Below are 27,143 nucleotides of genomic sequence, written 5' to 3'. Positions count from 1 at the left end.
CCTAGTATTGGTATAAATCACATTCAGCAAGCCCTCAGCTCGAATACGCATCGAATCAATGTTATAAGACATTGATATCAGGAGCTAGCTGTAGCTACTGCTAGCCGGCTATATAACGTTAAGACAACGCCTCAGTGAACTATTTAGTTCAATGGGACATTTTGTTTGGAACAGTGAACTAACGTGAGAGTATCAACATGCACTATTAGACTTGCTGGAGCATTTGTTGATACTGTATCAGTAGCTAGCCGGCTAAATACCGTTAGACAATGCCTACTAAAAGTGAATAGTTGACTGGGTAATTTTGTTTAAACAGTAACGATAGCTAGGTAGCTAACGTTAGCTTGCGGTCGAATGCACTATAGACTCGAGCAGAGGAGCCTCCTCTCAGTCCTGTGTTTACAAACTTTACACGGGTGCGGGCGGGGCAAGGGAGGAGGCGCCGCAGTTTGCAGGTCCTGTGTGTCTGAGACAGACGGCGAGTGAGATCTCCGCTTGATCGGTTTCCGCGATCAGCGAATATGACTCATTATCGGAATTCACCGATCGCATATTTATACTGATTATCGGCCGATAACGATCGGTGGCCGATCGATCGGGGCATCCCTAATAATAATATATTATAGTGTAATAAGAATCCAATAGAACGACATTGTGCAATAATACAAGTAATCAAGTAGGGCATATCGGTATATGTACACTAGTTATTTACAGAGCATGGTAGGACATACTAGGTCCTGTGGTAGTGCAATACACTGTTGGCTACGGATGAGGCACTGGGTCTGTACAATGCTATATTATACAATCAAGTTATACTATACTATTCTTAGTGACCTTTACTTTTTTAAAGTGACCATAAGTGTGAGCGTGTGCAGCATGAGTGTGTGCTCATGTTAAGGGGAGACACTGCAGGTGAATAGGGTAATTCTTTTTACTAATAGATATCACAATGAAACTTCCCCAGTTGATTACTTATATTAAGACAAGACTTTTTTGTATTACAAGTTTTCTGAAATTGTATGTTTAAATATGCAAATGAGGCATGATCTACTTAAATATGCACTAATTTGCATATAATTCCAGGACAGAAATCTGAACATTGGATAAAGCCATTTTCAAAATTATAGTTTCATTTTGTTGACATATTAGAGCCAAAGGTTATTACAGAGGGGATTTTTTATATCTCTTTTTATCACTCCATAAATCAGAAAATACTCCATTCAGTCCATTTTTATGGTAAAATTCCATATTTCGCCATGTTTTTAGGAATAAAATGTGATATAAATCAGGGTATGAATGCGATATCAACAAACCCTTCTGTAAATACCTTCAGAACATAGATATGAATATAACTGGAAGTTTTGGTGTATGTGAGTGCTACTGAAGTGGAGATTTCTGGCTCAGAGTATGAGGAAAAACTCTTAAAACTCATTTTTGGGAAAACACCTTCAAAGTTCTGTATTGTAAAATGCCATACTTTTAAACAGATATTTACAAACACAATACCTAATCAAACCATTAGTAATAGACAACCTAAACACATGCCTGATAACTGAATAATAATAATAACGATGTTATTGAACTGAACAGAACTACACACAGGCTACAAACAGTGTAGTACAGTGTAGTACCCCCTAATAGGCAAAACATATTTTAATAGATATCACTATGAAACTTTCCCAATTTGTTATGTACATATAAACTAAGAAAAAATATATTGCATGTTTTCTGAAATGTATGTTTATATATGCAAATTAGGCACTTCGCCATTAAATATGTGCACATTTATGGATGCAATAAGGCAAAATGATGTAAAATAAACAACTAAATGTGTGTTATTGACGTTTTATTGTCACTAGTTTCATAGAAGACATGTTTAGGAAGCAAAATATAACAAAATCTCAAAATCAACAAAAAAAGTATATTTGACTATTCACCTGCAGTGTCTCGCCTTAAAGTGGCTGCTAGTGTGTGAGCGTGTACAGTGTGTGTGGAGAGTTCAAGGCTCTGATGGCTTGGGGGAAGAAGCTGAGCCGAAGTCTCTCTGTCTCTTGAGTTGGAACTATCTATGGGTTGGCGGGTCCGCAGGGACATTTTAGCGTGTGGGACCTTCAGCTCAGCCAACGTTATCAGCTCTGGTAACGTTAGGAGTTCATAACATGCAGTGGAAAAGCGGCAATAGTCCCAGTTGTTGTATGTTAGCCTTCTTGGATGTTGAATAAATGCCTATCATTGTCTTTAAACACCCCGCCTCTCAGACTCTCATGTTCTCCTCTGCTAGCTAGTAGCTACGATAACATTTCATTGACTGTATTAGCTGGCGCGCTACCATAGTTAAAACGTGCATTGTTGTACAAACTGCTAACGTTATGGCCAGATGTGTGTTACTAGGCCTATGTAATGTTAATGGCTATGTTTTTAAAGTCGTAATGAAGATTGATTTATATTGCGCTTGCCATTTACACAAACTGACTAGCACCTGCAGTGCTGCTGCAGCCAGCGCTCACCTCTCACCTTTATTTTATTTTTTTTTGCGCATCCCCTGAACCGTACAATACACAGACGCCCGAACCGTGGAGGTCGTACCAAACGGTGTACGGTTCGAATGCGTATCGTTCCACCCCTAGTATCAATAATCAGAAACTACGTCCCTCGCCCCACCTTTCGTGCATTCATGGTGGACCATGATACCGACAATATGCATTTTGAGCGTTAGATTTAACGTTATTAGCGTTAGCACCCTATATCTCGCGTTCCAGGAAATACCCCAGAACATTCTGCTATAACGTTCATATTCAAGACGCTATAAAATGGGAACGTATTGATGAGAGAATTATTTATTGAAGAGACTGTTTTTAGTGTCAAATTGACTGAGAATGGACGGATAGCAATAATATAAAGTATAGATTTAGCTCTACAAACAGCCTCACGCACAATGAAAGGTTGTTATGAATAGCTGGCCGTATAGAGTGGGCCCCGTCTAATCCCAATGGCCCTGAATGTGTTAACAGACTTCTTAGCTTAACATAACAGACCTACAGTAAGTTTGGGGGAACTAATGGGATAACTGGGGTTGCAACAAAAGTGCAACTAGGGCTAAAAACACAATGAAATAATAATAAATAATATATCCTTCTTAGCAGACTTCTTAGTTTAACATCCCAGGGAACTAATGGGATAACTGGGGATGTTGTTTGCTCCTGACAAGAGTCTCAAAGTCTGGGGTGATGGTAGACAAAGCATATCTGAGGTCATGCTCAATGTCTAATCTGTTCCTCTGCTTTGTCTTCAGCTGGACCAGAGCTAAGAAGCCACTTTCACAAAGATAGGTAGTTCAAAAAAATTTATTAAAAAAAAAAACACACATTCGCGACCCACTCAAAATGGTCCCGCGACCCACCAGTTGAGAAACACTAGTGTAGACTATAACCGCCTGCACACATTCGATTATACAGGCTGTGTGAAAAGAACACACGGGGTGAGTTAAGAGTAGGGAGGGATGGCGTCTGAGGCCATGGAGCACAGAGCGGCGCTGGGCCAGCTGTTCTACTGTTAACCCTTTCACTACAAGTTTCTTTATTAGTTGTCATACAGAAGTACAGAATACTTTTATATAAAATGCTTCTTTCTGTTATGTTCCGGGAGATTGTGCTAGGTAAAAATAGATGGGTATACTAAGTATAAAATAGAAGTCAGGTATGTAGACAAAAGTGTTCAATATATACATGTAGAAAAGTAACTGAGTTACAATACTATATACTATACAGTACAATGCAGAAATGGGGTGAGGTACAATTTACAGTAAGGTGTAGTGAGGTATGGGTTGTGCATAGGGCTGTCTTAAATACTTCGAAGCTTCGTTCGATGGCACGAGCTTCGAACATAAAAAAAAAAAATCGAAGTAAAATAAAAAATTGCCTCCAATCTTGCGCCTCCATTCCAATGAAACGAAAGTAAGCGGCGCCTTCCCGCCTCCATTCCAATGAAACGAAAGTAAGCGGCGCCTCGACTCCACCTCTCTACAACAAGCACGTGGAGATTATCTGTCTTGAAAACAACAAGGACATGTGCAGCAAACATGTCGACGAAGAAGTCATCAGACGTGTGGTTACACTTTAAAATATGCAAAGACAATGCCCAAAAAGCCGAGTGCCAGATATGCCAGAAGATTGTTTTTCATTTAAATGTCTGGAAGAGCTCAAAAATAAAAATGTCAAATGATATTTCCATTGCCTTTTTTTTTGTTGATTTAAATGTTACTGATTGTGTTAAATGGGCATATACCGTAATTCCTCTAATAGTAACCGGGTCTCAAATACAAGCCGGGTCTCTATTAATGGCCGGGTGCGCTCTTGAGCTAAGCAATTATAAGCCGGCCTCCTAATACAAGCCGGGTTACTAATATACTGAGCTGCATACTGAGCTAGTTACTTGATTTCACTTTGAAAACATTGAAATGACCAGTGACTACCTGTAATTGCACCGTTTACTATTTCATACAGTACTTTGTTTCAATAAATGAACCCAGTACATTTTACTGGGTTCAAACTGACACAAAATGTTGATTTATTCATTATGATCAGTTTGAAAATTTGAAATATAGGCCTCCCTCTTATACAGGCCTCCTCCTAATACAAGCCTGGTACCCGCTACAGTTGAAACAAATACAAGCCGGGGTTACTATTAGAGGAATTACGGTAATATCGTCTCATATCGATCGCAGGCACCTGAATCGAATCGTATCGTATCGTGGCAGACTGTGTGATATCGGATAATATCGTATCGTTGTCCAAAGAATCTATATCGTATTGTGATGAAACTGGTGATTCCCACCCCTAATATGTGTACTTATGCACGCTATAGAAGCGGGCTGAAAATCGATTTATATTATTTCCTGATCGCACACGCTGATATATATATATATAGGTGAAATAGTTCTGATTATCCCAAGACTGTTAAAATAGATTTCTTGCCTCAGATCAGATGTTCTCCAAAAAGATTATTCCAAATATCGATCGTGTTTATTGATCCAACGCTGGGTACTGGAAACACACTTTCTCTGCTGTTCTGGTGGTAGTCTATTTGCCAACACAATGAACCCGGAAATTTTGGAACCACCAAACTTTTATGATAGATATGGATAGTATGGGTCACCAGCACTTGGAAACTGCCGGATGCTAAGTTGTACATGTTGGGCAATTTTTTTTTGTGTGCATAATTAGCACACATTTGCATAATCACCTAAATGGACAAATCTCGGAAACTACTTGATCAATTTCAACAATGTTGGAGTGGTTTTGGGGGTTATTCGGGATGCTGAATCCATTGATACTAGAAATTGCTATATTTACTGGAATTTACCAAATTTTTACTCATTTTTGGTGCATTTTCAGTCAATTAGAATGTTTTAGAGGACACTAAAATTATTACATTTGGACAGCACAGACATCATGTATTCACTATCTCTACTGACTCCAAATAGTTCCTATGGTAATGTCATATTGTCATAGTACAGTAGATAGGCAGGTGTATAAAGATCTGCGTTGTCAAGACAAAGACTCAGATGTGAAGGGCATCCGCTCTTTTTTTTTAATACCTGTAACGTCACAGCAAATTGGAAAAACACAAACTGGTCAAACTGTGTTCCTTAATACAATAACATAGCTTAATAAAACGGAAATAACAAAGGTATTTACATTACTCAAGCATATATGCCACAACATAACAATATGCGCTTCTTCTTCTCTTCAGTTTTCTGATTGAGCCGATGAATGACATGAGTGTGCATCATCCCAGGTCTGAGAGTCACTGAAGGCCATCGCTTCGGATCACTCCACTTGATGAGGCAAGCGACCACATACAGCTGCATATCAAACGTTAGATGGCTTTGGCTCATAGCGAGTTGCTTGAGTGTCTAAGTAGGCCATGGTACTAAGCACTGTATCAGGGTGCGCAGGTGGGGAGTCAAGTAGTGGTCCAAAGACACTTATGGTCTTCAGTTTTAGAGCTCCGTTATCATCACTGCGATCTTGCACAGTATTGTATGCTGACCAGTCCAGGGGAAGAGGGGAAGAGTGGAGCTGCGAGAGCCAAGCAGCATCCTTCTTCTGTGCTCTTGACACACTCTGTGTGATGGCATCTTGGATAGCATCAGTTCTTGGGACTTCTTTCAGAGCTGGTGGTGTCATCTTCTTGGGGCCTGTGTAATGTTCGTTCACAAAACTGCTCTTGTGAGCCAGATGGTTTCCCAGCATCAAGCTTTGTCAGACAAGGTCGTTTTAGTGACATGACCCCACCACCAGCAGTGGCTCCTCCAGGGAACAGAATACCTGCAGGATTCTGCACAAACTGAGTGGCCATGGCATGAGTCGTGCGGCAACCGTTCGGTGTGAAGACCACAAGATCAAAAGTGTCACCCCAACTGTGGATGGGGCCAATCTGCCTCTCCAAGCCAACTGTGCGCAGATACTTCTCTGGCTCCTCTGAAGCATATTTGGCAGCTGACTTCCGGAACCGTATGACTTCATCGTAGGTGGTGACAATGCCATGCTCGTTAAGATTCTTGACCAGCTCTGCACTTACGGCAAGCCCCAGAGTTGTCTGATTCCAGCTCCCACTGATGTGCTGCTGGATGCACTGAGCGAGTGTAAGTGATGGTTTGGTCACTTTTCCTTCCTTTGATACCAGACAGGAGACAAACTTCAAAAGGGATGGACTTGTGGCTTGTATGATCTTGTCATGCTGGAAGCTGCCAAGGTCATATTCACGGTGCAAGGGAATATTCTGCACCTCAGCTTGCACTCTCTTCACAAGCTTGGTGATAACTTCATCAGCGGCAGTGGTTTTATCTCGTTTTACCAGTTTGAGTGACTTACTCATGGAATGTCTAAAACCAATAGTCTGGCACCCTTCCACCCTCATGACAGCTACAGCATCACCATAAAAGTCACACAAGTTAGATAGCATCTGCTTACTGCAGAGGTGCCCGGAGTTGGCTACATATATATCATCTAACTCTGACCAGGTTGATGACTTGTCTGCATTCATGTGGTCAATGACAACAGCTATCAAACGGTCTGCACTGGGAACTTGCACTTGAGGAAACTCTCTTGAAGTCATTGTAGCACTTGGTGTGATACTGGGCATCAGCTGCATGCAGGTCCAGGATGGCATTTACCCGTAGAGCCACTTCCTCAGCCCATTGATCCTGGCGCTCATCACATTTAGACAAGATGATGTTTTTGAAGGATGGCATTCCTGGTCTCTCAACAGTCCGGCATTGTTTCACTGGCTTCCATCTATCAGGGTGTTTGTTGTCTTTGGGTTCGCAAATGATACCACAAAACGGACATTGTTTAGAAAACTCAAAGGCATGAGAACGAGACATACGTTTCCCTAGCTGACCATCAGATGAGCTGAGCTTGCGTTTGGTTGCATTTCTAGACTTAGAGCCATAACATGATTTGTGACAAACTACAGAGGCTGAGGCTGACACACCATGGGTAGCAATGATGTTCAATACAGTCTCAGTTGTAGCTGAATCGTCAAGCTCTTCACTCCTCTGAAGCAAAGCTGTAATGCCTTTTGGTCCAGATGTCTTGAAGTCATTGTCCTTGCCGTCACAGGGCTCGAATAGGCATTTCTTAATTGACATGTCAATCTGAAATTAACAAAAGAAGAATGCACTATTTGTATCCTCCGTCTCTGCACTACCACACACTCTACATTACAGAGCAATATGGATACATTGCCAGGATGTACATTTCGGATGGGCTGTTCACTATTCCAATGAAAACATGTATTTCCCATGTTATTGAACTTGACTGGTATTTGCATTAGGCCTACCTTTTGGGTCTCTTTCTCTGCCTCAGTGCCTCAGATCTTCTATCACACAATTCTACATTAAGTAGAGCAAAAGTACCATATGAATACTCTACAATATTTAGAATCAAACTTGATGCTTCTCTGTGTGACGAGGGATAGAGCCTGGTGACGCGAGGCTAGGTAATAACCGGTCATAATCACGCATGCATGTCATGACATACATTGCTAACATGGCTAACTACTGTAGCTATGCATTAACATTAGTTACCGTCAGATGGCTAACGTTAACCCTAAGAGCTAGCTTACTACAGCTTGTGATCATATTATATTCAGTGTTTGTTATTATTGGATAGTAATAAAACTAGTTTGTGTATCTCTTTCTATTTTCTCAACTTACTTGCATTGAAACGACAATCCTTGAAAATCAGGGGTCTGTATTTGCTGTAGTTGCTCATTGCCACAGTAGGAATGAGATCATGGTGCAAATGAGCCATTACTCACTTGGAAGTTTTGCATTAAAGATTAGCGCACTGAAGTCTAGGTCAAGGCTATGAACTGGGGTTCTGAGGACATTTTATAAGGTAACAGTCACATACAAAAATCCAATAGAATAGTTTCTAGTTGTGGCAGCAAACTGCTCCGCTGCCACGTGGACTCATGACAGAGCTCAACTGCAGCAGTTACCCCAGTAACCAAGCATAAGCGCCTAGAGTACCCCATTAGGCGCTCTACAAATTAAAGTTATTATTATTATCATTCTGTTTACAATTGAACATTCCATGAAAATTATCTATAAATTCAGCATCTTCTGAAACATTTATAAACAGAAAATTCATAAAAAAATGGCACCAAAATGAGTAGAAATTTGGTAAATTCCAGTAAATATTGCAATTTTGAAACTTTTTCTTCTCTTTATCATAAATGGATTCAGCATCCTGAACAACCCCCAAAACAACTCCAACATTGTTGAAATTGATCAAGTAGTTTCTGAGATTTGCCCATTTAGGCGATTATGCAAATGTATGCTAATTATGCAAATAAAAAAAGTTGCCCAACATTTACAACTTAGCATCCGGCAGTTTCTGAATGCTGGGGACCCGTACTATCCATATCCATCATAAAACTTTGGTGGTTCAGAAATTTCCGGGTTCACAATGGGGCTCAATGGGATGGCAAATAGACTATGGTGGGCAATGACTTGGATCATCTCCGGTTGCTTGTCTGACAAGTAAAATGTGGAAGCAGGACTTTTTTTTTTCTCCATGCATTTCATTCAATCTAATCCAAAGGGGTGCAGTACCATCCGGAGATACGATAGGGGGCGGTATTTTCCTTGTTCGAGTTCAGACAGATCCCCACTGGTAACGTGAGGCTAGATTGATGAAAAATTTATGGAAATCGATAATAAAAAAATATTGCTTAAAAACGAGATCTCTCGTCGGTTGGCATGAAATAACGAGAAATCTCGTCGTTGGCACTGAAAGTGACTTGGAACTTCCTTAGGCGCCTAAGGAAGTAGAGGTGCCGTCTTCACAACACTGTCGATGTGCGTGGTCCATGTCAAGTCCTCGGATATGTGGACTCCGAGGTACTTAAAACTGTTCACTCTCTCAAAACGGTTAACCCTTTCACTGCGACAAACCGAAGGTTAACCCTTTCACTGCCACATGACAGAAGGTTAACCCTTTACTATCACACAACTGACGGTGGCAGTGAAGGTGTTAAAAGGTGACACCCCCCACTTCCGGACCATTTCTTTTAACCTCTTAAACAGGCGCCCCAAAAAGTGGCCATTTCGTTTTTGAGGACTGCATACTTGACAACATTTTATACTTATACAGGGTGTCCGCGGATCCTTAAAAAGTCTTAAAAGGTCTTAAATTTGTTTATCAATAATTAAGGCCTTAGTTTGTCTTAAAATGTCTTAAATCCATTTTCAGAGGTCTTAAAAATGCCATAGAAAGGAAAGATAAAATGCCATGTCATCTTATGTTTTATTATGAAATCTGGGGGAAAACGGTTAACGGGAGATAAAGTTTGACTTTTCATTGACCGTGTTGTAGAATCACGCAGACCGGAATGGGGCGGAACCAACACAACTCCTTGTGTAATGTGTTGGCCGGGGAACCAACGGAGTATAGCTAACGTTAGCAAGGCGAAGCGATAACGCTAACGTTACGTTTAGTTTAGCATTTGCACTCGTTAATATGGGAAAGTGCCAATTTAACGAGAACTGGCTCGACAATCCACTGTTTGCGCGATGGTTGGTCCCAGTCAAATACCATCACAAGCCCCGCTGCAACAAAAAAAAGAGCAGTCGCGTCGCACATGCTGAGCGCTCTGCAAAAACCGCCTGCAAACTACTATTTCGCATTTATTTTCGGCCCCTGCCTCCACACCAGCTGCGCCATCTCAGGTAGGACTATAACATCTGCACCAACAGAAGTCCGGATAACATTCGGCTCCACGCCAAAGCTTGAAGCTGAGGTCTTAACTTGAAAATAATCTATTCACGGATGTAAACAAGGACACGTTTGTGTTTATGTTCGATGAGAGCTTCACCCACTATGTATTTCTTCCTCCCACCCACCCCCTCCTAATGACGTACAGTATCCTCCCATGTATGTTAGGATCTATGGGTAACAGTACTGTATATTTGCATATCGTATATGTCACAAATGTAACGGTACAGTACTATATACCTGTATGTCCCTATGCCATAAATGTCATGTATGTTGAGTGTCATAAATGTCACTATGAATTGAAAATGGGGGACCCTGATGTAAACAAGACAAACGTCTTTCTCTGGTCTGCATCCCCTTAACAATTGTGTGTATTGAGCCGTACTGTATTGTACCCATTCTGCAATCTGTTAAACAAAGTATTCATTCATTCAACCAAAACCACAAAAACAAAACAACTGGATGAATGAATGAGAACTTTATTTAACAGATTGCAGAATGGGTACAATACAGTACGGCTCAATACACACAATTGTTAAGGGGATGCAGACCAGAGAAAGACGTGTGTCTTGTTTACATCAGGGTCCCCCATTTTCAATTATAGTGACATGACATTTATGACATACTCAACATACATGACATCATGACATTAATGGCATAGGGACATACATGACATACAGGTATACTATATAGTACTGTAGTGTTACAATTGTGACATATACGATATGCAAATATACAGTACTGTTACCCAGAGATCCTAACAGAAAATATATACATATGATGGGGAGGAGACTGTACATTAGGAGGGGGGGGGGGGGGTTTGGACATTTACGGTGCCCAGTTTCTAATTGCAGCCTCCCGTAGGTGCTCTTTAAGAGCGGTTTTGAATGTGGGCAGGGGTAAAGTGGGTTTTAGGAGTGAGGTTAAGCAGTAGTCTGACCAGTTTGTTTTGTGATGTTTGTAATCTTGTTTTTAGGGCCTTTGATGTGCTTTGGTACCATGAGGTGCAAGCATAGTCGTAGTACCCTTGAATGAGTGCTCCTGTTAGAGTCTTCAGGGTATTCTTGTTTACCAGAGAGGAGATCCGGCACAAGAATCTTGTTTGTTGGTTGACTTTTTTGATACCCTGGGGAGGGTGGTAATAGTTATGTGTTCTGACAGTGGCTGCTTGGCCCCTGGTATATTTTGTATAGCTATATTTGCTATTTATGTTTGGTCACCCCTTTGTTGAAATTCATCCAATCCAGTTACTCCTTAAGTTCAAGATTTTTAAGTTTCCAAGTTATGTTTTAATAAACATCTTTGGACCAATGTGTCCCTAAACTTAAACTAATTGGTGTCGTTGCATGATTTTTGTTATTGTGAAATTGGTATTAAATTTAATTCTGAGTGGCATTAAAAAGTCTTAAAAAGCATTAAATCTGACTGGGCTAAACCTGCAGATACCCTGTTATAGCACAATGCATAAGCCTGGTCTCTTTTGAAAGATAACATTCTGAAGTTTCTGATACAATAAAGAAAATTCACTTTTAGTGCTAATGAAATGGCGTAACATAGGTCTGAACTTGAGTTGTAGAAACTTGTTACTCAAGTTTTTCTGTAGTCGTTGCAATATCTAAATATAATATTTCCCAAAAAATTGGTATGAGCTAGACTCCGAGTGATTCCCAACCTGGGGTCCGCGGACCCCCTGGGGGTCCGCCAGGGGGCGCAGGGGGTCCGCCAGACCACAGATGATTTGAGGCATTTTTTTTTTATATATATATAATTTTTTTTTTTTTTTTTTTTTCAGATAAATATTTAATTAGCATATTTTTATCATCAGAAGCATGAATAGTCTCTCCACTACAATAAAAAATAAAGATAAATAAATAAACATCTAGACATGATTTTTGAACGTTAACCGTAGGCTACCGGGTAGCCACTAAAACGCGAATCAGTTGACTATCACTTTCCGTAGCTAGCCTAGCACGCTAGTTAACTTTCTCGGCTCGTCTGCAGTCAGCCGTCAGAGGCGAAAATGTGTGACAAACGAAAAGGAGATGACTGTAGCTCATCTGCAAAAAAGGTTAGGACCTACAGCAATAGCGGAAATTACATCACCATGGGCTTCACTGAGGGACCAGACAAACGACCTGAGTGTGTGATATGTGGAGAAAAGTTGGCAAACTCAAGCCTGAAGCCCAGCAAGCTGAAGAGACATCAGGCGTCTAAGCACCCAGAAACCGTTGGGAAGGATCCAGACTTTTTTCGGAGGAAAGAACAGTCTCTCAAGGCGAACAAGCCTGTTGATGTTAGTAGTGTGGAGCAGGGGTGGCAGTGATTTACAGAAGGCTACCGAAGCCTCCTTTGAGTGTTCGCTTTTAATTGCAAAAGCAAAGAAACCGCACAATATTAGCGAGCAGCTCATCAAACCAGCCTGCATCAAAATGGTTTAGAAACTGTGCGGCCCACAGGTGGCAGATAAACTAAAATCAGTACCACTCTCGAACAATGTAGTGAAAGACCGAATTGATAAGATGTCAAGTGATTGCGAGCAGCAGCTGTCAGAAAAGCTTAGAAAGGGTCCATTTGCCATATAACTTGATGAAACTACAACTGTCGCAGACGAGGCTGTGCTCATCGTTTATGTGCAGTATATCGAAAATGAGGATCTGAAGCAGGACATTCTCATGTCAGTCAACCTTACTACCACCACTCGAGGTGAGGATATTTTTACTGCAGTGGATTCTTACTTCATTCAACATAAATGCAAACCGTTCACCATTAGGGCCTGATTTGAGAGGATGAATACAGGATTTGAATATTGGCCAACATTTTGAAATACATATGGTGCAAGATGAGATTTGTTGATTGAAGGCACAAGTCAAAGAAGCATAGTGGGTCTAATTATGATGCATATGCCTGTGTATAAGCAGTTTGTTATTAAAATGACAAAAAAAAGTATTAAAATGACCAAAAAAATTGTATTTTATGGTATTTTATTAGGAGGGGGGGTCCAGGAATTTCATCAGATGTTTGGGGGTCCCTGGGGGAAAAAAGGTTGGGAACCGCTGCTAGAGTACAGTACATGTCCAAATTTCATAAAAATCCATTCAGAAATTAGTGACTCTCGCTTGTGACTTCACCTAGATCCCTGATAAAGCCACTCATTGGTTACAACCCTGTCCAATAATTTTTGAGATCGCCAGATGATTGACTGAGCTAGAGCCCCGGGAGTCGGGGCGGTACTCGGGGAAGGGGGGAAAGTCTGCCGTGTACTTTGGCGCACGCCTCACATATCGGCATGTAACTCGAGAACCGCTGGGCATATTTTGTAGCCTGAAACGGCAATCGACGGGCAACAAATAGGGCTTTAATTCTATATATATATATATATATATATATATATATATTGTATTTAAAAAAAATCACACCCGAGCCGCTAAGGTCTGCAAAGTGACGCGTCGCGCCGGTGGGCAAATCGTGCTCAAGAGTGGCCGGACCCTTGCACGTTAAGAGGTTAAAACATTTAAATACTTTATTTCCTAACCCGATTTGTGTTTGGATGCCATGCCAGGTGGATGGCGGCCGAGCGTTTAAATCTAGTTCTGTATCCTAAGTTTTGTTTGCTTGTCTGTTAGGCTGATGCAGAGAGGCACACTCTGGCCAAGTATCTGATGGAGTTGACCCTCCTGGACTACGACATGGTCCACTACCACCCCTCTGAGATCGCTGCTGCCTCCCTGTTCCTCTCCCAGCTGCTGCTTGACGAGCTGCCATGGGTAAGACTGGTGTGGGGCTGGAGTGCTTAATGCTGTGGGGAATTAATCTGCTGAATTGGTGCGATAGTTAGGGTTGGGTACTGTTCACATTTGAACCGGTACCGGACCACCGTTACCGGTACCCAACAGTACCTTTTTCCGGTACTTTAGTCTCTAAAAATTTGTATCTACGGTACCTACCTCGGTTCTAAAAAAAAAATAAAGTGTCTAACTATTACTATTTATTTAGAACAATTTGTTAATATATATAATATTGCAGCAAGCGTTGTCTGCATCTAGCTTTGTAAAGTGTACCCACACGTGCAACCGTTTTCAGCTTGCCATTGCCCCGACTATGAATTGGAAGAAAATAAATTGGGTTGGCTCAATGGAAATTACACTTATGTGCCAGAGTCTATGCAGGGTTCAGTAGATAAAAGCCAGAGTCCATGCAGGGTTCAGTAGATAAAAGCCAGAGGCCATGCATGGTTCGTAAAATAGTTCTCCAGCAGTTGGCCAGTTCAGTCCTTGCCCACAGTTGTGGAGCCTGATGGCTGCTAGCAGAAAGGACTGACCAAGGCGATTTGTAGGGCTGTACCGAATGTCATTTTTTTTTTTTTTACATTCGAAGCTTCTATTGACGTTTTAGAATGATGTCGTCATATTTTATGACATGCATAAAATAAAATCCTCAATTTGAATAAAGTGATTAATCTGATTAAATTAGTCTTTAGTCTTATTTTTTTTATTAAATCAATTTTCTTTAATTAATATAACTTGTCAAGTTTCGTCAACATAAATAATCCAATAAGGGCACGGTTGGTACGAAGTGATGGTGCCAAGCGGTTGCCGATAGGCTACATCATTTATGATTGTTTTATTTGAATTCTTATGATTTTAGTGTAGCCTAATGTAGCCTAATATTTATCTGCAACTGTGATGAAAAACCCCATTGGTTTAAACGGAATGAATAGACTATAATCTAATGTCAACGTTATGAAGCGTCGAACTATTTGGTACAGCCCTAGCGTTGTGTGGGGGAGATGAGTATGGCTGAAGGTGCTCCTCATAGAGGAGGTAGGAGGGCTTCTCTCCACAAGCACCTAGTTTGTCCATTTGGACTATGACCCCCCCACCCCCCATTTCTTGAGTTGATGGTACACTTTGATCTGGCCGTCAGACCCGTATGATTGGGTCTTTTTGCCCGTTGTCTCGCCATTAACCATATTCACACGGTGGCTGTTTTTTTTCTTAATGTGATGCTCTGCTTTAAACCTCAAGTTCAAGTTCAAGTTCTTTAATAGTTGTCATACAGAAGTACAGAATACTTTCATACAAAATGCTTCTTACTGTTACGCTCCAGAGACTGTGCTAGACAAGATAGTATCAAATAACATAATAACATAATATAGCATGAATTTAGAAGAAGAAAAATGAGGTCACAGTGTTCGGTATAGACATATGTACAATGTTCTGAGTTACCATATAATATACAATACACAATACTATGCAGTGTACTAATGTACAGTACTATCTAGTGCAAAGCAGAAATGGGATGAGGTACAATTTTAGGTACAATTTACAGTAAGGTGTACGAGTTGTAGTGCAATCCTTCATCCATAAATATAAAGTGTGGGGAGTGGGTGCTACCTGATGTATTCAACAGGCGAAACATAAACTCTGATCTTCCCTCTGCAGTCTCCTACACAGAAGCACTACTCCACGTATGACGCGGACCACCTGAAGCCTATCATGGAGCACATCGCCAAGAACCTGGTCACCGTTAACAACGGCAAAACTAAGTTCCAGGTGCGTTTCCTCTTATGTTGTAACTTGTAACTTTTGTATGAGATGACAAATCAATGATGCTTCATAAAAACATGTTAACGCAATGGGCCCACAAACGCACGTGCACACAAAACAAAGTAATTTTGAGAAACAGAACGGTGGGGGTGTATAGACTATGCCCTGGAAAAGATGTGTCGGGCATGTCTTGGAACGGCAGTCTACAAACTAGAAACTTATCTACCGTACTTTTCGCACTATAAGCCGCACCTGACTATAAGCCGCAGCAGCTAAATTGAATGATGTGTACATATATAAGCCGCACTGGACTATAAGCCGCATGTGTTTTAATGTTTAATTACCATATGTAAGGAGTCGAGCCTGCAGCTTAATTTGACTTAACACGGGAAACCTCACCCGGCCCGGACACGGAAAGGATTGACAGATTGATTGCTCTTTCTCGATTCTGTGGGTGGTGGTGCATGGCCGTTCTTATATTGAGCTTTAAGTTCCCACCTCTACAGAGAATGACTCCCATTGGGACACAATACTGTCGGACAAATAACAAGAATTAACTCATTTGTATTAAGTTTAGCAAATAAGGGAACAGATGAATAACATTTCAATGCAGTAAAAAAAGCAATATTTCGATTTTCGGGTTTTGTCCACATATAAGCCGCACCGTTATATAAGCCGCAGGGTCGAAAAATGGGGGCGTATAGTCCGAAAAGTACGGTAATCGTCACCGTCTGAACCACTCGTCTCCATTTTTTTTGGGTCCTTTTCTTTTTACTGGGAATGGAATGTTTACATGGTTCTCATCGTGTGAGGCAGTTTCATGGCCCTATGAACTCTGACTGTGATGACCCATGAATTATTTCGTTGACTATGTTGACCATGATGTTTAACTGTTGTCTAATTCTCCTCCACCTCTCCAACCAGGCTGTGAGGAACAAGTACTCTAACAGCAAACTGATGAGGATCAGCCTCATTCCTCAGCTCAAGTCGTCCCTCATCAAGGACATGGCTGCTGCCCTGCTGGATAACCTCTGAGGTCGCTTCGTTATTTTATTTTTTATTTTATCTGGCACTTTATTGGATCCCCCCCCCCCCCGTGGGAGGTGGCCTATTAGGCCTTGTGATTTTAGATGTAAATGTTTCAAAGTAGCACTTAATTAAAACAGCATTTTGCTAATTTTAAGAAGTATTTTTCTTTTGTATTTATGAATGGCTACATTTTCTTTTAGTCGAGTTTCTTGTGGTTCTCAACCTTTACACCAAGTACCACCTGAGAACGCAGCTGGCTCTCCAAGTACCACCATATGGCCGATGTTAAAATACAGTCTATTCAGCTATGCACAGTTCACACAGGAGGCAAATGTATTCCTAATACCATTATTTATTAACTTCTGTCATGGCCCGTGGGAGGTGGCCTATTAGGCCTTGTGATTTTAGATGTAAATGTTTCAAAGTAGCACTTAATTAAAACAGCATTTTGCTCATTTTAAGTAACTACTGATCTAGAAGATTGTTAGAGGTTAAGAAGTTGTTGGGAGACAAATCTTAGATGGTAAATAGGTTGTATTTCTCAAAATGTTGGCGATATTATTTGCGGTCCTCTTTTTTTACTATTGTTCCGCAGACTGTACATGCGATTGACCTTTTAGTCATTTTGCATCACTGATGCCCTAAAGGAACACTCCAACATTTTGGAAATTAGCTTATTTGCCATCTACCCTGGAGTTAGACAAGAAGATGCATACCTTTTTTTCTCCTCTGTGCATGCAGTAGGAGTAGGAAGCCGTTGGGAACTAGGCTAATGGAGGAACCTACTTCCAGTGACTGACGCTAAGCTAGGCTAACGATGCGCGTCTTCCTACTCCTACTGCATGCACAGAGAAGAAAAAGGTATGTATCTTAACGCCAACATTTTGGGAACCCTGGAGTTAGACAAGAAGATGCATACCTTTTTTCTTATCTGTGCATGCAGTAGGAGTAGGAAGACGTTGGGAACTAGGCTAATGGAGGAACCTACTTCCAGTGACTGATGCTAGGCTAACAGTGCTCTTCTTCCTACTCCTACTGCATGCACAGAGGAGAAAAAAGGTATATATCTTCTTGTCTAACTCCAGGGTAGATGGCAAATTTCCCAAAATGTTGGAGTTTTCCTTAAGAGGAGCGAAGGATGCTGGGAGAAAAGAGCAATTTACATACAAATCAGTGGTTTGTGTTTTGCTGCGAGTAAAGGTCGGGTGAGGTCAGCCACAAAGGCAGGCAGCCATTCATTAACTATTGATGCTTGACTGGAGGTTTATAATTTGCGCAGTAAGATCAATTGTAGTTATTATACAGGTTCCCATATAATGAACAATACAGGACTGATTTTAAAAGACGACGAGGAAATATTTTATTAGCATCACGGTTGTGTGTGAATCTCCCTGCTCCACCCAAATATCTGAATAAGGCTTCATGGCTGAAGACTATTATTATATGTAGCCCACCAGTGCCGTCTGGGAGAAATGCGAGGCCCTGGCTGTGCGAAATAAAGGTAAAAAAAAGATGATTAATTTAATGAATGAATACTTATTTTTGCCACTTTCGCGGCCACTGGGATCCGTCTAATATCACTCTATAAGGCCAGCTTCTCATAACAATGTTCAACTGTGCGTGAGGTTGTTTGTAGAGCTAAATCTATATTTTTTACATGTCTAGAACAGCCATTACAAACGCAGCTCTGCCTGTCAGCTGGTAGCCAGAGGCTGGGCATACAAATCAACGTATTCTTAAATAGCCAGAGGCTGGGCATGCAAGTCAAACTATTCTTAACACAGCTACAGAGCTACTAAATATAAAAAATTTGATTTGTTTTTCACTCACCATTGAAGATACTTCTTTACGAGGAAAGTGTTACTCAAGTTGCAGCTGTGCGGAACACACCCAAGTCTGACAGAGAAAGTAACGTCAGCTAGCTAGCTGGCAGTCTCCATCCTCCCTGGCTGAGCTAAACACCGAATGGGATGAGTTGCATTAGCTACTGAATTGCTGAAAGGGATATAAGTTAAAGGAAAACAAGCCACCCTTTTCCCCGGTGCACGGTTGTGTTGAAGGATATATCCGCTGAAACTGCCACGTGAGAAGGTTTAAGCCAGGGGTCTCAAACTCGCGGGCCAATTGCGGCCCGCTGGATGATATTTTGCGGCCCCCTACTTGACATCAAAGTTTAGTGTTAGTGCGGCCCGCGCGCAACTTGTTACAGAGTGTGCGAGTTGGATGTTTTATTTATTTTCTTGTAGGCTACCATAGCGCAGGCTCATGACGGCAACGTTACGTTAGTGACTTGGTTGAAACGTGATTTCGGAGTGATACCAAGTGGAAGGAAAATATATCCAGTGCGTATGGCAGGCATTCTCGAAATTCTCCGCTGTCTCCTCTGCAAGCAGTGCTCGGTCTGTGTCGGTCTACTCTGGTCCAATCACATTCAGCGTCCCGTCAGCGTTTCTCCCCCCCACCCACAGTCTGCGAATCAGAGCAGAGTAGGGCGGGTTTTCACGGAATGAGTGTTGTCTCTTTCAGCGGGTCCGAGTCAGAGCGAGCACATCTACAGGTAGTCTAATCTGCAGGTACTGTAGCTAGTAACCTCGTTCCCAGTTTTACAGTATCTCCGTGAGATAAATGTAGCTAGTAGCCTAGTTTCGCCAGCAGGCAGTTAGTAGAAAAATATGGACTGAAAAATATGCATGCATCCTCCCAGCACCAAACCAATGTGCCTAATATGCCAAGAAACGGTAGCTCTTGTGAATAGTGGCAATTTGAAACATCACTACGAAACAAAACAGTTATTTTGATGCAGCCTTTCCTCAAAATTCAGTGCTAAGAACCACAAAAATAGAGACCCCGTACCTGTACCCCCTCGTGGATAATACCGGTCATCTTCACATCTCTCTACCGACTACCAGACCGACACCAACCAGCTCCCCCTAATGTTAGTCCTCCCACGATGCTTTGCCGGGCACAAAAGTAAACGGTCCATTGAAGCAGTTATGATTAACAAGTCAGACACATTCACGTGTCTACACTATTCTACAAACAATGTGAAATATATAAGCATGTAAGCAAAACTAGATTTTAGGTCTGATTCTATTTATTAAAATTTGTATAAGGCCCAGTGCGACCGCACGCCCCTTGCGGTGGCCCTGTAGCCCACCCTCCCCATTTGAGCCAAGTGAAGCGGCACCACAATTGGGGGTATTATTGATCATGGAAGCTAGTCAGGGACTCTCCTTCCCCTCGCTGTTGAGATGAGAAGTCGATTTTGCAACAGAATGTTTTACAGTTGTCAGTTACTCACAACGGTTGGTTATCCTACTTCATCTGATGACATGGAGCCCACCGCAGTGGCTTGAGTGATCATACCTATTTGACGTTAACCCCTTCACTGCGACAATTCACAGGTTAACCCTTTCACTGCCGCACGACAGAAAGTTAACCCTTTACTATCACACAACCGACTGCGACAGTCGATAGTAAAGGGTTAACCTTCTGTCGTGTGGCAGTGAAACGGTTAAGTGGTGAGCTGTGAGCTCACCGTCGGACTAACAACCTCCTACCTGGTCGTTTAGGAACTTTAGGGCAAGGCAGCAGATTAGCCAAAGAAGACAGTGTATTAGTGTCAAGACAGGAGGAGCACAGTTAGGGCAATAGTTTAATTTCACCATTTCATTCATTAGACGTTAACGTAATGAGACAATTTACAAGAGGGACTATTCACTCTATAGTACTTATCTCTTCAGCTACAGTATAGACGGTTATGGCGTGTGTGCGAGTGACTCTCACCTAAACGGACAATGTATGAAGTGTATCACGGCATACATACTGCACCTTATGTGTATACTGTGTAATTTTTTTTAGATTATATTTATTGTAAGGCAAATATAACAGAGGGCAAATCATCTGCACCTTGACCTACCGTAATTCCTCTAATAGTAACCCCGGGAAATACCGTAATTCCTCTAATATACATGAAACCCGGCTTGTATTAGGAGGCCGGCTTATAATTGCTTAGCTCAACAGCGCACCCGGTCATTAATAGAGACCCGGTTTTTTATTGAATACCGGTTACTATTAGAGGAATTACGGTATTTACACTGCCTACTTGCCCATATGTGCATACTCGGGAATTAATTATATTGTTTACACCGCCTATTTTTATTCTATATGTATTTTTACTTGTCCACTGTACTGTACTATAATTTTATGACCTGTATCTGTGTTCTATCACATGTGTACCTGTACCCCTCCCCATGCTTCTATGATGCCTGCATCCCCAAGGGGATCAATAAAGGAATGTCTTGTCAAAAAAATCCAATGGGGGTCCTTGTTCTACTCCATTACTTGATATTATTGTCTTTTCTGCCTGTACCTCCCCTTTCCCCAAGGGGATTAATAAAGGAACACTTTATTAGGGACTTGACACTTGAAAAGGTTTAAATCTGCTGTAGCCTAACAAGGTGCATTACTCTAGATCACCACAAGGGGCAATCCTTGACAACATAAAACTGACTGCAGAGGCAGACTCACTGGCTGTGATACATTTTCAGACATGACTGTGCTGTCAGAATGAATTCAACCAGTTTAATTTCTAAGGTCGGTGGCTATTAGAAAGGAAGTCGTATGGCAGAGGAATTATAACTTAAAATGGCTGCATTTGTGTTCCTTTTCCCAAAAATTATATTTTCAGTACACAAATATTAAAGAGGACATATTATGGAAAATGGGTTTTACCTAGGGATGTCCGATATTATCGGCCTACCGATATTGGCATTAAAATGTGATATCGGAAAGTATCGTTTTTTTTACATTTCTATAACCTTTATTTACCCAGGCAAGTAAGAACAAATTCAGATTTTATTTATTGTCAAAAGTATGCATAATGTTGTGTTAATTCCACAACAAGAGATATGTAATGTTAATTACCTGACATTCTGTTTTTTGGGGGGGGAAACCCTGCATATATCTGTATCGGAAATTAAGAGTTGGACAATATCGGTAAAAAAGCCAATATCGAGCATCCCAAACTTTTACCTAATCTTTGAATGGTTTTGACATTCTGAAATGTTGTTTCAATCCTGGGGGGGGGGGGGTGATAGGTTGGCCAGGGTATACGTACATCTTTGATTAACCAGCCCAAATAAGATGTTCAGAATTGCTTCCCCTCGATGATGTCACAATGGGATGAATTAGCTTTGATGAATCAGTTGGCGGTGCCAGGAACACCTAATCGACCGCCCAGTCTGTAGTCTTGGAGGCGCATTAGCCAGACTGGGAAGGACATCATTCACTAGGGCTGACCTTCGAGAAAAAAAATTGGAATTCGAAGCCTCGTGGCCGAGATTTGATTTTAATTCGAAGCTTAGAAATTAAAAAAATATATATTTATTTATGTTGTGGGACTTGTACAGCACTTTGTTCAACTTTGTCAGTGCTGTAAAGTTTAAACCTTTTTAGATCTTAGACAAACTAAACACTTTGCTTTCATGAAATATTGTAAGCAGTCATTTGAGGCTTTATAAAAGCAGCACAATAAACATCGGTCAGTGCAGAGTCCGACCTCATCTTGAATAACAAACGGCATTGCTTGTTGTAGTTAAAGGGGAACTCCAACATTTTGGGAAATTAGCTTATTTAACATCTTCCCTGGAGTTGGACAAGAAGATACATACCTTTTTTGTCTCTGTGCGTGCATTTTAGCTTTGGGAATAGACGCTCCGTTAGCATAGCTTAGCTTCATCACTGGAAGTGAGGCAGGACAGTAGCCTTACAGTGTATTGCAAGGTCTGACATTGACCAAACTTGATATGCATGACCTTGGTGGGCTCTAGGTCAACTCCTGAAAAGGGGGTCAATGTCAGACTTTGCAATCAAAAGTTAGGGGGCTAATAACCCTAATAATAATAAGATGGTACCCCTCTCCTTCTATTGGGTGACTTCAACCTGCCTGACTCATCTCAGTCAGTCATTTGTCAATCGTTTGACCTGACTCCCACTGCCATGCCTCCCACCCACAAAGCAGGCAACTCCTTGGATCTCATATTTTCCCGTAACTCCAGCATCATTAACACCACGGTAACTCCCCTGCATGTATCTGACCATTCCTTCATATCCTTCTCACTAACTCATGCTTAACCGAAAGGTCTTCACCCCAACTCAAACCGTCTCACTCAGACGCAACCTGCCCTCCCTATCCCCCTCCACCCTCTCCTCTGACATACTATCCGCTCTACCTCTGAGTGACACCTTCTCTGCTCTCCCCACAGAGATGGCAACCTCCACCCTCCTCTCAGCCCTTGCAACCTCCTTCGACAAGCTCTGTCTCCTCGTTGAGAAACCTGCCCGCCGTTCCCCACCCAGTCCATGGCTGACGGATGCAGTGAGAGAACAAAGACCGGTCCTGAGAGCGGCTGAGAGGAAGTATAGAAAGTCACGCCTCACTGCTGACATCGACACATATCACAACCTCTTGTTAACATTCTCCAAAACCATTACTAATGCCAAAGCTTCTTACTTTCACCATAGGATCGAGGCCTCTGCCAAGAATCTTCGCAAACTACATGCTACCATGTCCTCCCTCCTCACTCCCCCCCCCCCCCCCCCTCATCTTTCTCTGCCGAAGACTTCGCAATCTTCTTTGAGGAAAAAGTGGAGAACATCCGCAGCGCTTTCTCCCAACCCCCACCCATTCCAAATACTGAATCGAGAACCTCATCCTTCACTCTGTCATCTTTCTCTCCCATTACAGAAGCCGAGACCCTGACCCTGGTAACGTCGAACCGTCCAACTACATGCCAGCTGGACCAGCTACCCTCCCCACTCCTCCAGACCATAGCACCAGACATCCTCCCATTCCTAACTGCAACCATCAACTCCTCACTCAACCCGGGGGTGGTCCCCACCTCCCTGAAACAAGCCAGAGTCACGCCCCTCATAAAAAAAAAAAACCTGAACCCTACCGTCATAGGCAACTATTGTCCTGTCTCTCTTCTCTCCTTCCTTTCTAAAACACTTGAACGTGCTGTATCCAACCAACTTACTGCTTATCTCTTACAGAATGACCTCCTAGACCAGGGGTCGGCAATCAGCTGCGGCTCCCTGCCCCCCCCCAAAAAAAATATTCATCAACTAAAATATACAGTACGTCACACCCAGCGCCTCTCCCTGCCGTCTGCAAGTGGCTAATCTTGAGTTTCCGACCCCCTAGTAAGCTAACCATGGATAAATCCAAAAAAAGGAGTCTGAGGAAAATAGAGGGTTTAATTCAGCGTGGACAAATTAATTTGCTTTCATGACTAACGATGCATGCTTACCTGTATGCCTGATATGTGGTGTGAAATTTGCGAACAACGAAAAATGTACTTTCTTTTATAGATTTTCCACAAATAAGGGAAGGACTCAAATAGAGCTGCTTAGTTCAGGGTTTTATTTCAAAGTAGGTCTACACATGGTGGTCTTTTTTTGTGGAAAAAGTGGACTACTTTTTATTTGATAAATGTTCCACAAATAAGGGAAGGACGTTCAGGGTTTTATTTCAAAGTCGGTCTACAGACACCAGTGTTTTGTCTCCTTCTGTGTTTTATTTAAAAATAGGTCTACACAGCCAGTATTTTTTTCTCCTTCATAAGAGTTTGAGGTTTTCCTTTGTTATAACAGGTAAAACGGCAATAAAAAGTCAAACATTTTCTTTTTGTTGCTTTGTTATTCCATTAATGCAACAAACTGTGTATAATTTAGTATAATAAATCGCAAATTACTTTGGGTATGCAATTGTCAGGCGTTTTATGCTAAATGTGGGGTATGCTTGGGGATATATAAAATGTTATACACTGTTATCTTCATTTTAAGGGTAAATAGGTTCCCTGAGCATTTAATTTTGTGGGAGGGGGAAAAAGTGGCTCTTTTGATAGGGTCTAGGACAGGGGTCAGCAACCTTTACTATCAGTCTGGCTTCCGGACTGGCCACTCCACATAAACGGCCCTCATTGCGGTCACAGAGGCATTTCACTTAGCAAAAGCGAAAGGCCTCTCCTCTGTCCTGATTCTCCTAGATCTATCTGCAGCCTTCGACACAGTCAACCATCAGATCCTCCTCGCAGGAATGGGAGTGGCTGGCTCTGCGCTGACATGGCTGATATCATACCTCAATGACCGCTCCTATCAAGTGTCATGGAGAGGGACCCTGTCGGCCACCTGCTCCCTGCGGACGGGTGTCCCAGGGCTCGCTCCTAGGACCCCTTCTCTTCTCCCTCTACACCAGTGGTTCTCAAACTTTTTACACCAAGTACCACCTGAGAACGTAGCTGGCTCTCCAAGTACCACCCTATGACCGGCGTTAAAATACAGTCTATTCAGCTATGCACAGTTCACGCAGGAGGCAAATGTATTCCTAATACCATTATTTATTGTTAACTTTTGTCAGACACAGCCACAATGTAGAAATAATAAAAGGGGTAGCACTAGAACTAGCAAACTCTTCCACACAATTCTCATACAATGCAAGGGGCATTGAGAACATAATAACTAACATTCTCACATAGCAAGTGAGATAATTAAGAACTGTATTTCAGCAAATGTACTTAATTCAAACATACTCTCTCTCACACATACACACTCTCACACACACAGTAAGTGACACACACAGTGAGAACATTAATAACAGAATAATAACCATCATTATCACACAGCAAATGAGAACATTATGAACAAAATTTCATCAGTATTTCATCCAAACTCATTCACTCTCACACAGCAAGCATTTGTACTTCATTCTCTCTCTCACACTCACACACACACACACAGCATGTTGTTGTCCATTGACAACTCACATAAGCAGGGCCAGACTGGGGAAATAATTCAGGCTGGCAAATATAGTGTGAAATATAGCCCCAGTCGGGCCACTTTTTAAGCGGGGTCTGGGGGTCCCCCACCAGGATTTTTTTTGTTACAAAGACTTAATTTCCTGCATTCTGGTGCAGTTTTTATTTTATTTTACCCTTTAAATGCCAGTGTTTGTGATGAGCATGTGATTTTTCTGGGGGGGGGGGATTATTACAGGCTAGCATGTGTCAATGATTAGCAACAACACTGATTTTGATGGATTTTTTGTTTTTTGTAATGTCAGATTTTTATCTGACATAGATAGAAAAATTGAAATCTGGGGCTGAAGTTGAATAAAAAAAATGTATGACTGTTTAGACTGCATTACTCTCTGTCACAGTGATCTCCTGGTTGTTCCCCACTTAGGTTATCTAACTATCGCGCTGCCGCAACTAGAAACACTGGCCTGCTTCCAAGTTCAGTGGCATGACTGCGGACAAGAAAAAATTATAATAATTTTTTTTTACGTACCACCAGCAGGGGGCCCAAGTACCACCGGTGGTACGCATACCACAGGTTGAGAACCACTGCTAGCTATATGCATTTAAAAAAGAAAATCAGCTAATCTGTTAGTTACATCAATATTGTGCTGTCGGAACAGTCTTATGTTTGCGGGTTAAGTATTTACACTATCGTCTTGTTATCAACCAGGAAATGCTAGGCGGCTAGGTGGCGCAGTGGGCAAGGCGCTCGCCACCAACGCAGGATATGCTGGGTTCAGCTCTCGCCGTTGCTACCAGCTTGGCTGGTCGTTCATACTAATACAATTGGCAGTATTAGGGGGTGGGAAGCTGGTGGGTGGGGATCGGACGTTGTGGACAGCGACTCCTACAGGTCGGTTGGTGTGCCTGCGCAGTAGAATCAGGAAGCGACGAGGGCGGCGTGTCCCTCCCACGCAGACCCTCGCCGCTGAGAGATCGCGCTGTGCAGGTGAAAAGATGCGACGGCTGCCTCGTGTACCGAAGGGGACACGTGATGCAAGGCTTCGTCCACATTGCAGCCGGCTTGTGGGAGGCATGGCCTAACAACGTTCGAGACAGGGGAGGGTTGAATTGGACAATACGAAATTGGGGACAGAAGAAAAATGGGGAGAAAAAGTAGATAAAAAAAAAACAGGAAATGCTCATGTGAAAGTCTGTATCGTAAGTTGATACTGTACATCTAGTGATCTTTGAAAAGCAGGACAACTATAATTTTTCCAGCAAACCTTTAGTTATAACAATATATGTTTGCTATTTGGCCAAAAGAAGACAGCTGGTCTGGCCAGAATGCATATTATCCACTCAGCTACGTCACATTCAAGACTGAGTATTGTTTTTGTGCATTTGGCACCATTAGGTACACTGGCTTGTACCCATGACCCCTTTTCTTGTTTTATCTTAAATTTTTCGAAATGCAGATC

General features: G+C 41.9%; 1 protein-coding gene across 2 annotated transcripts in view; it reads left to right on the top strand.

Moving 5' to 3' along the window:
* Window positions 1-27,143, top strand: part of LOC311234354 (G2/mitotic-specific cyclin-B2-like) — a 52,162-nt gene that overhangs the window by 11,671 nt on the left and 13,348 nt on the right. The window contains exons 6-8 of one of the 2 annotated variants that reach the window (XM_084321506.1): window positions 13,910-14,050; window positions 15,728-15,838; window positions 16,757-17,642. In XM_084321506.1, coding sequence (XP_084177632.1) covers window positions 13,910-14,050; window positions 15,728-15,838; window positions 16,757-16,867 — 363 coding nt within the window. In that variant the 3' untranslated portion in view covers window positions 16,868-17,642. Of the gene's footprint in view, window positions 1-13,909; window positions 14,051-15,727; window positions 15,839-16,756; window positions 17,643-27,143 lie in introns of those variants that run through there. The other variant, XM_084321507.1, reaches the window with a different exon arrangement.

This window comes from Notolepis coatsorum (assembly GCF_963971535.1).
Source record: "Notolepis coatsorum genome assembly, chromosome: 9".
Classification (NCBI taxonomy): domain Eukaryota; kingdom Metazoa; phylum Chordata; class Actinopteri; order Aulopiformes; family Paralepididae; genus Notolepis; species Notolepis coatsorum.
Note: the sequence above shows the minus strand (reverse complement) of the source record. Positions and strands in the feature narration are given on the sequence as shown.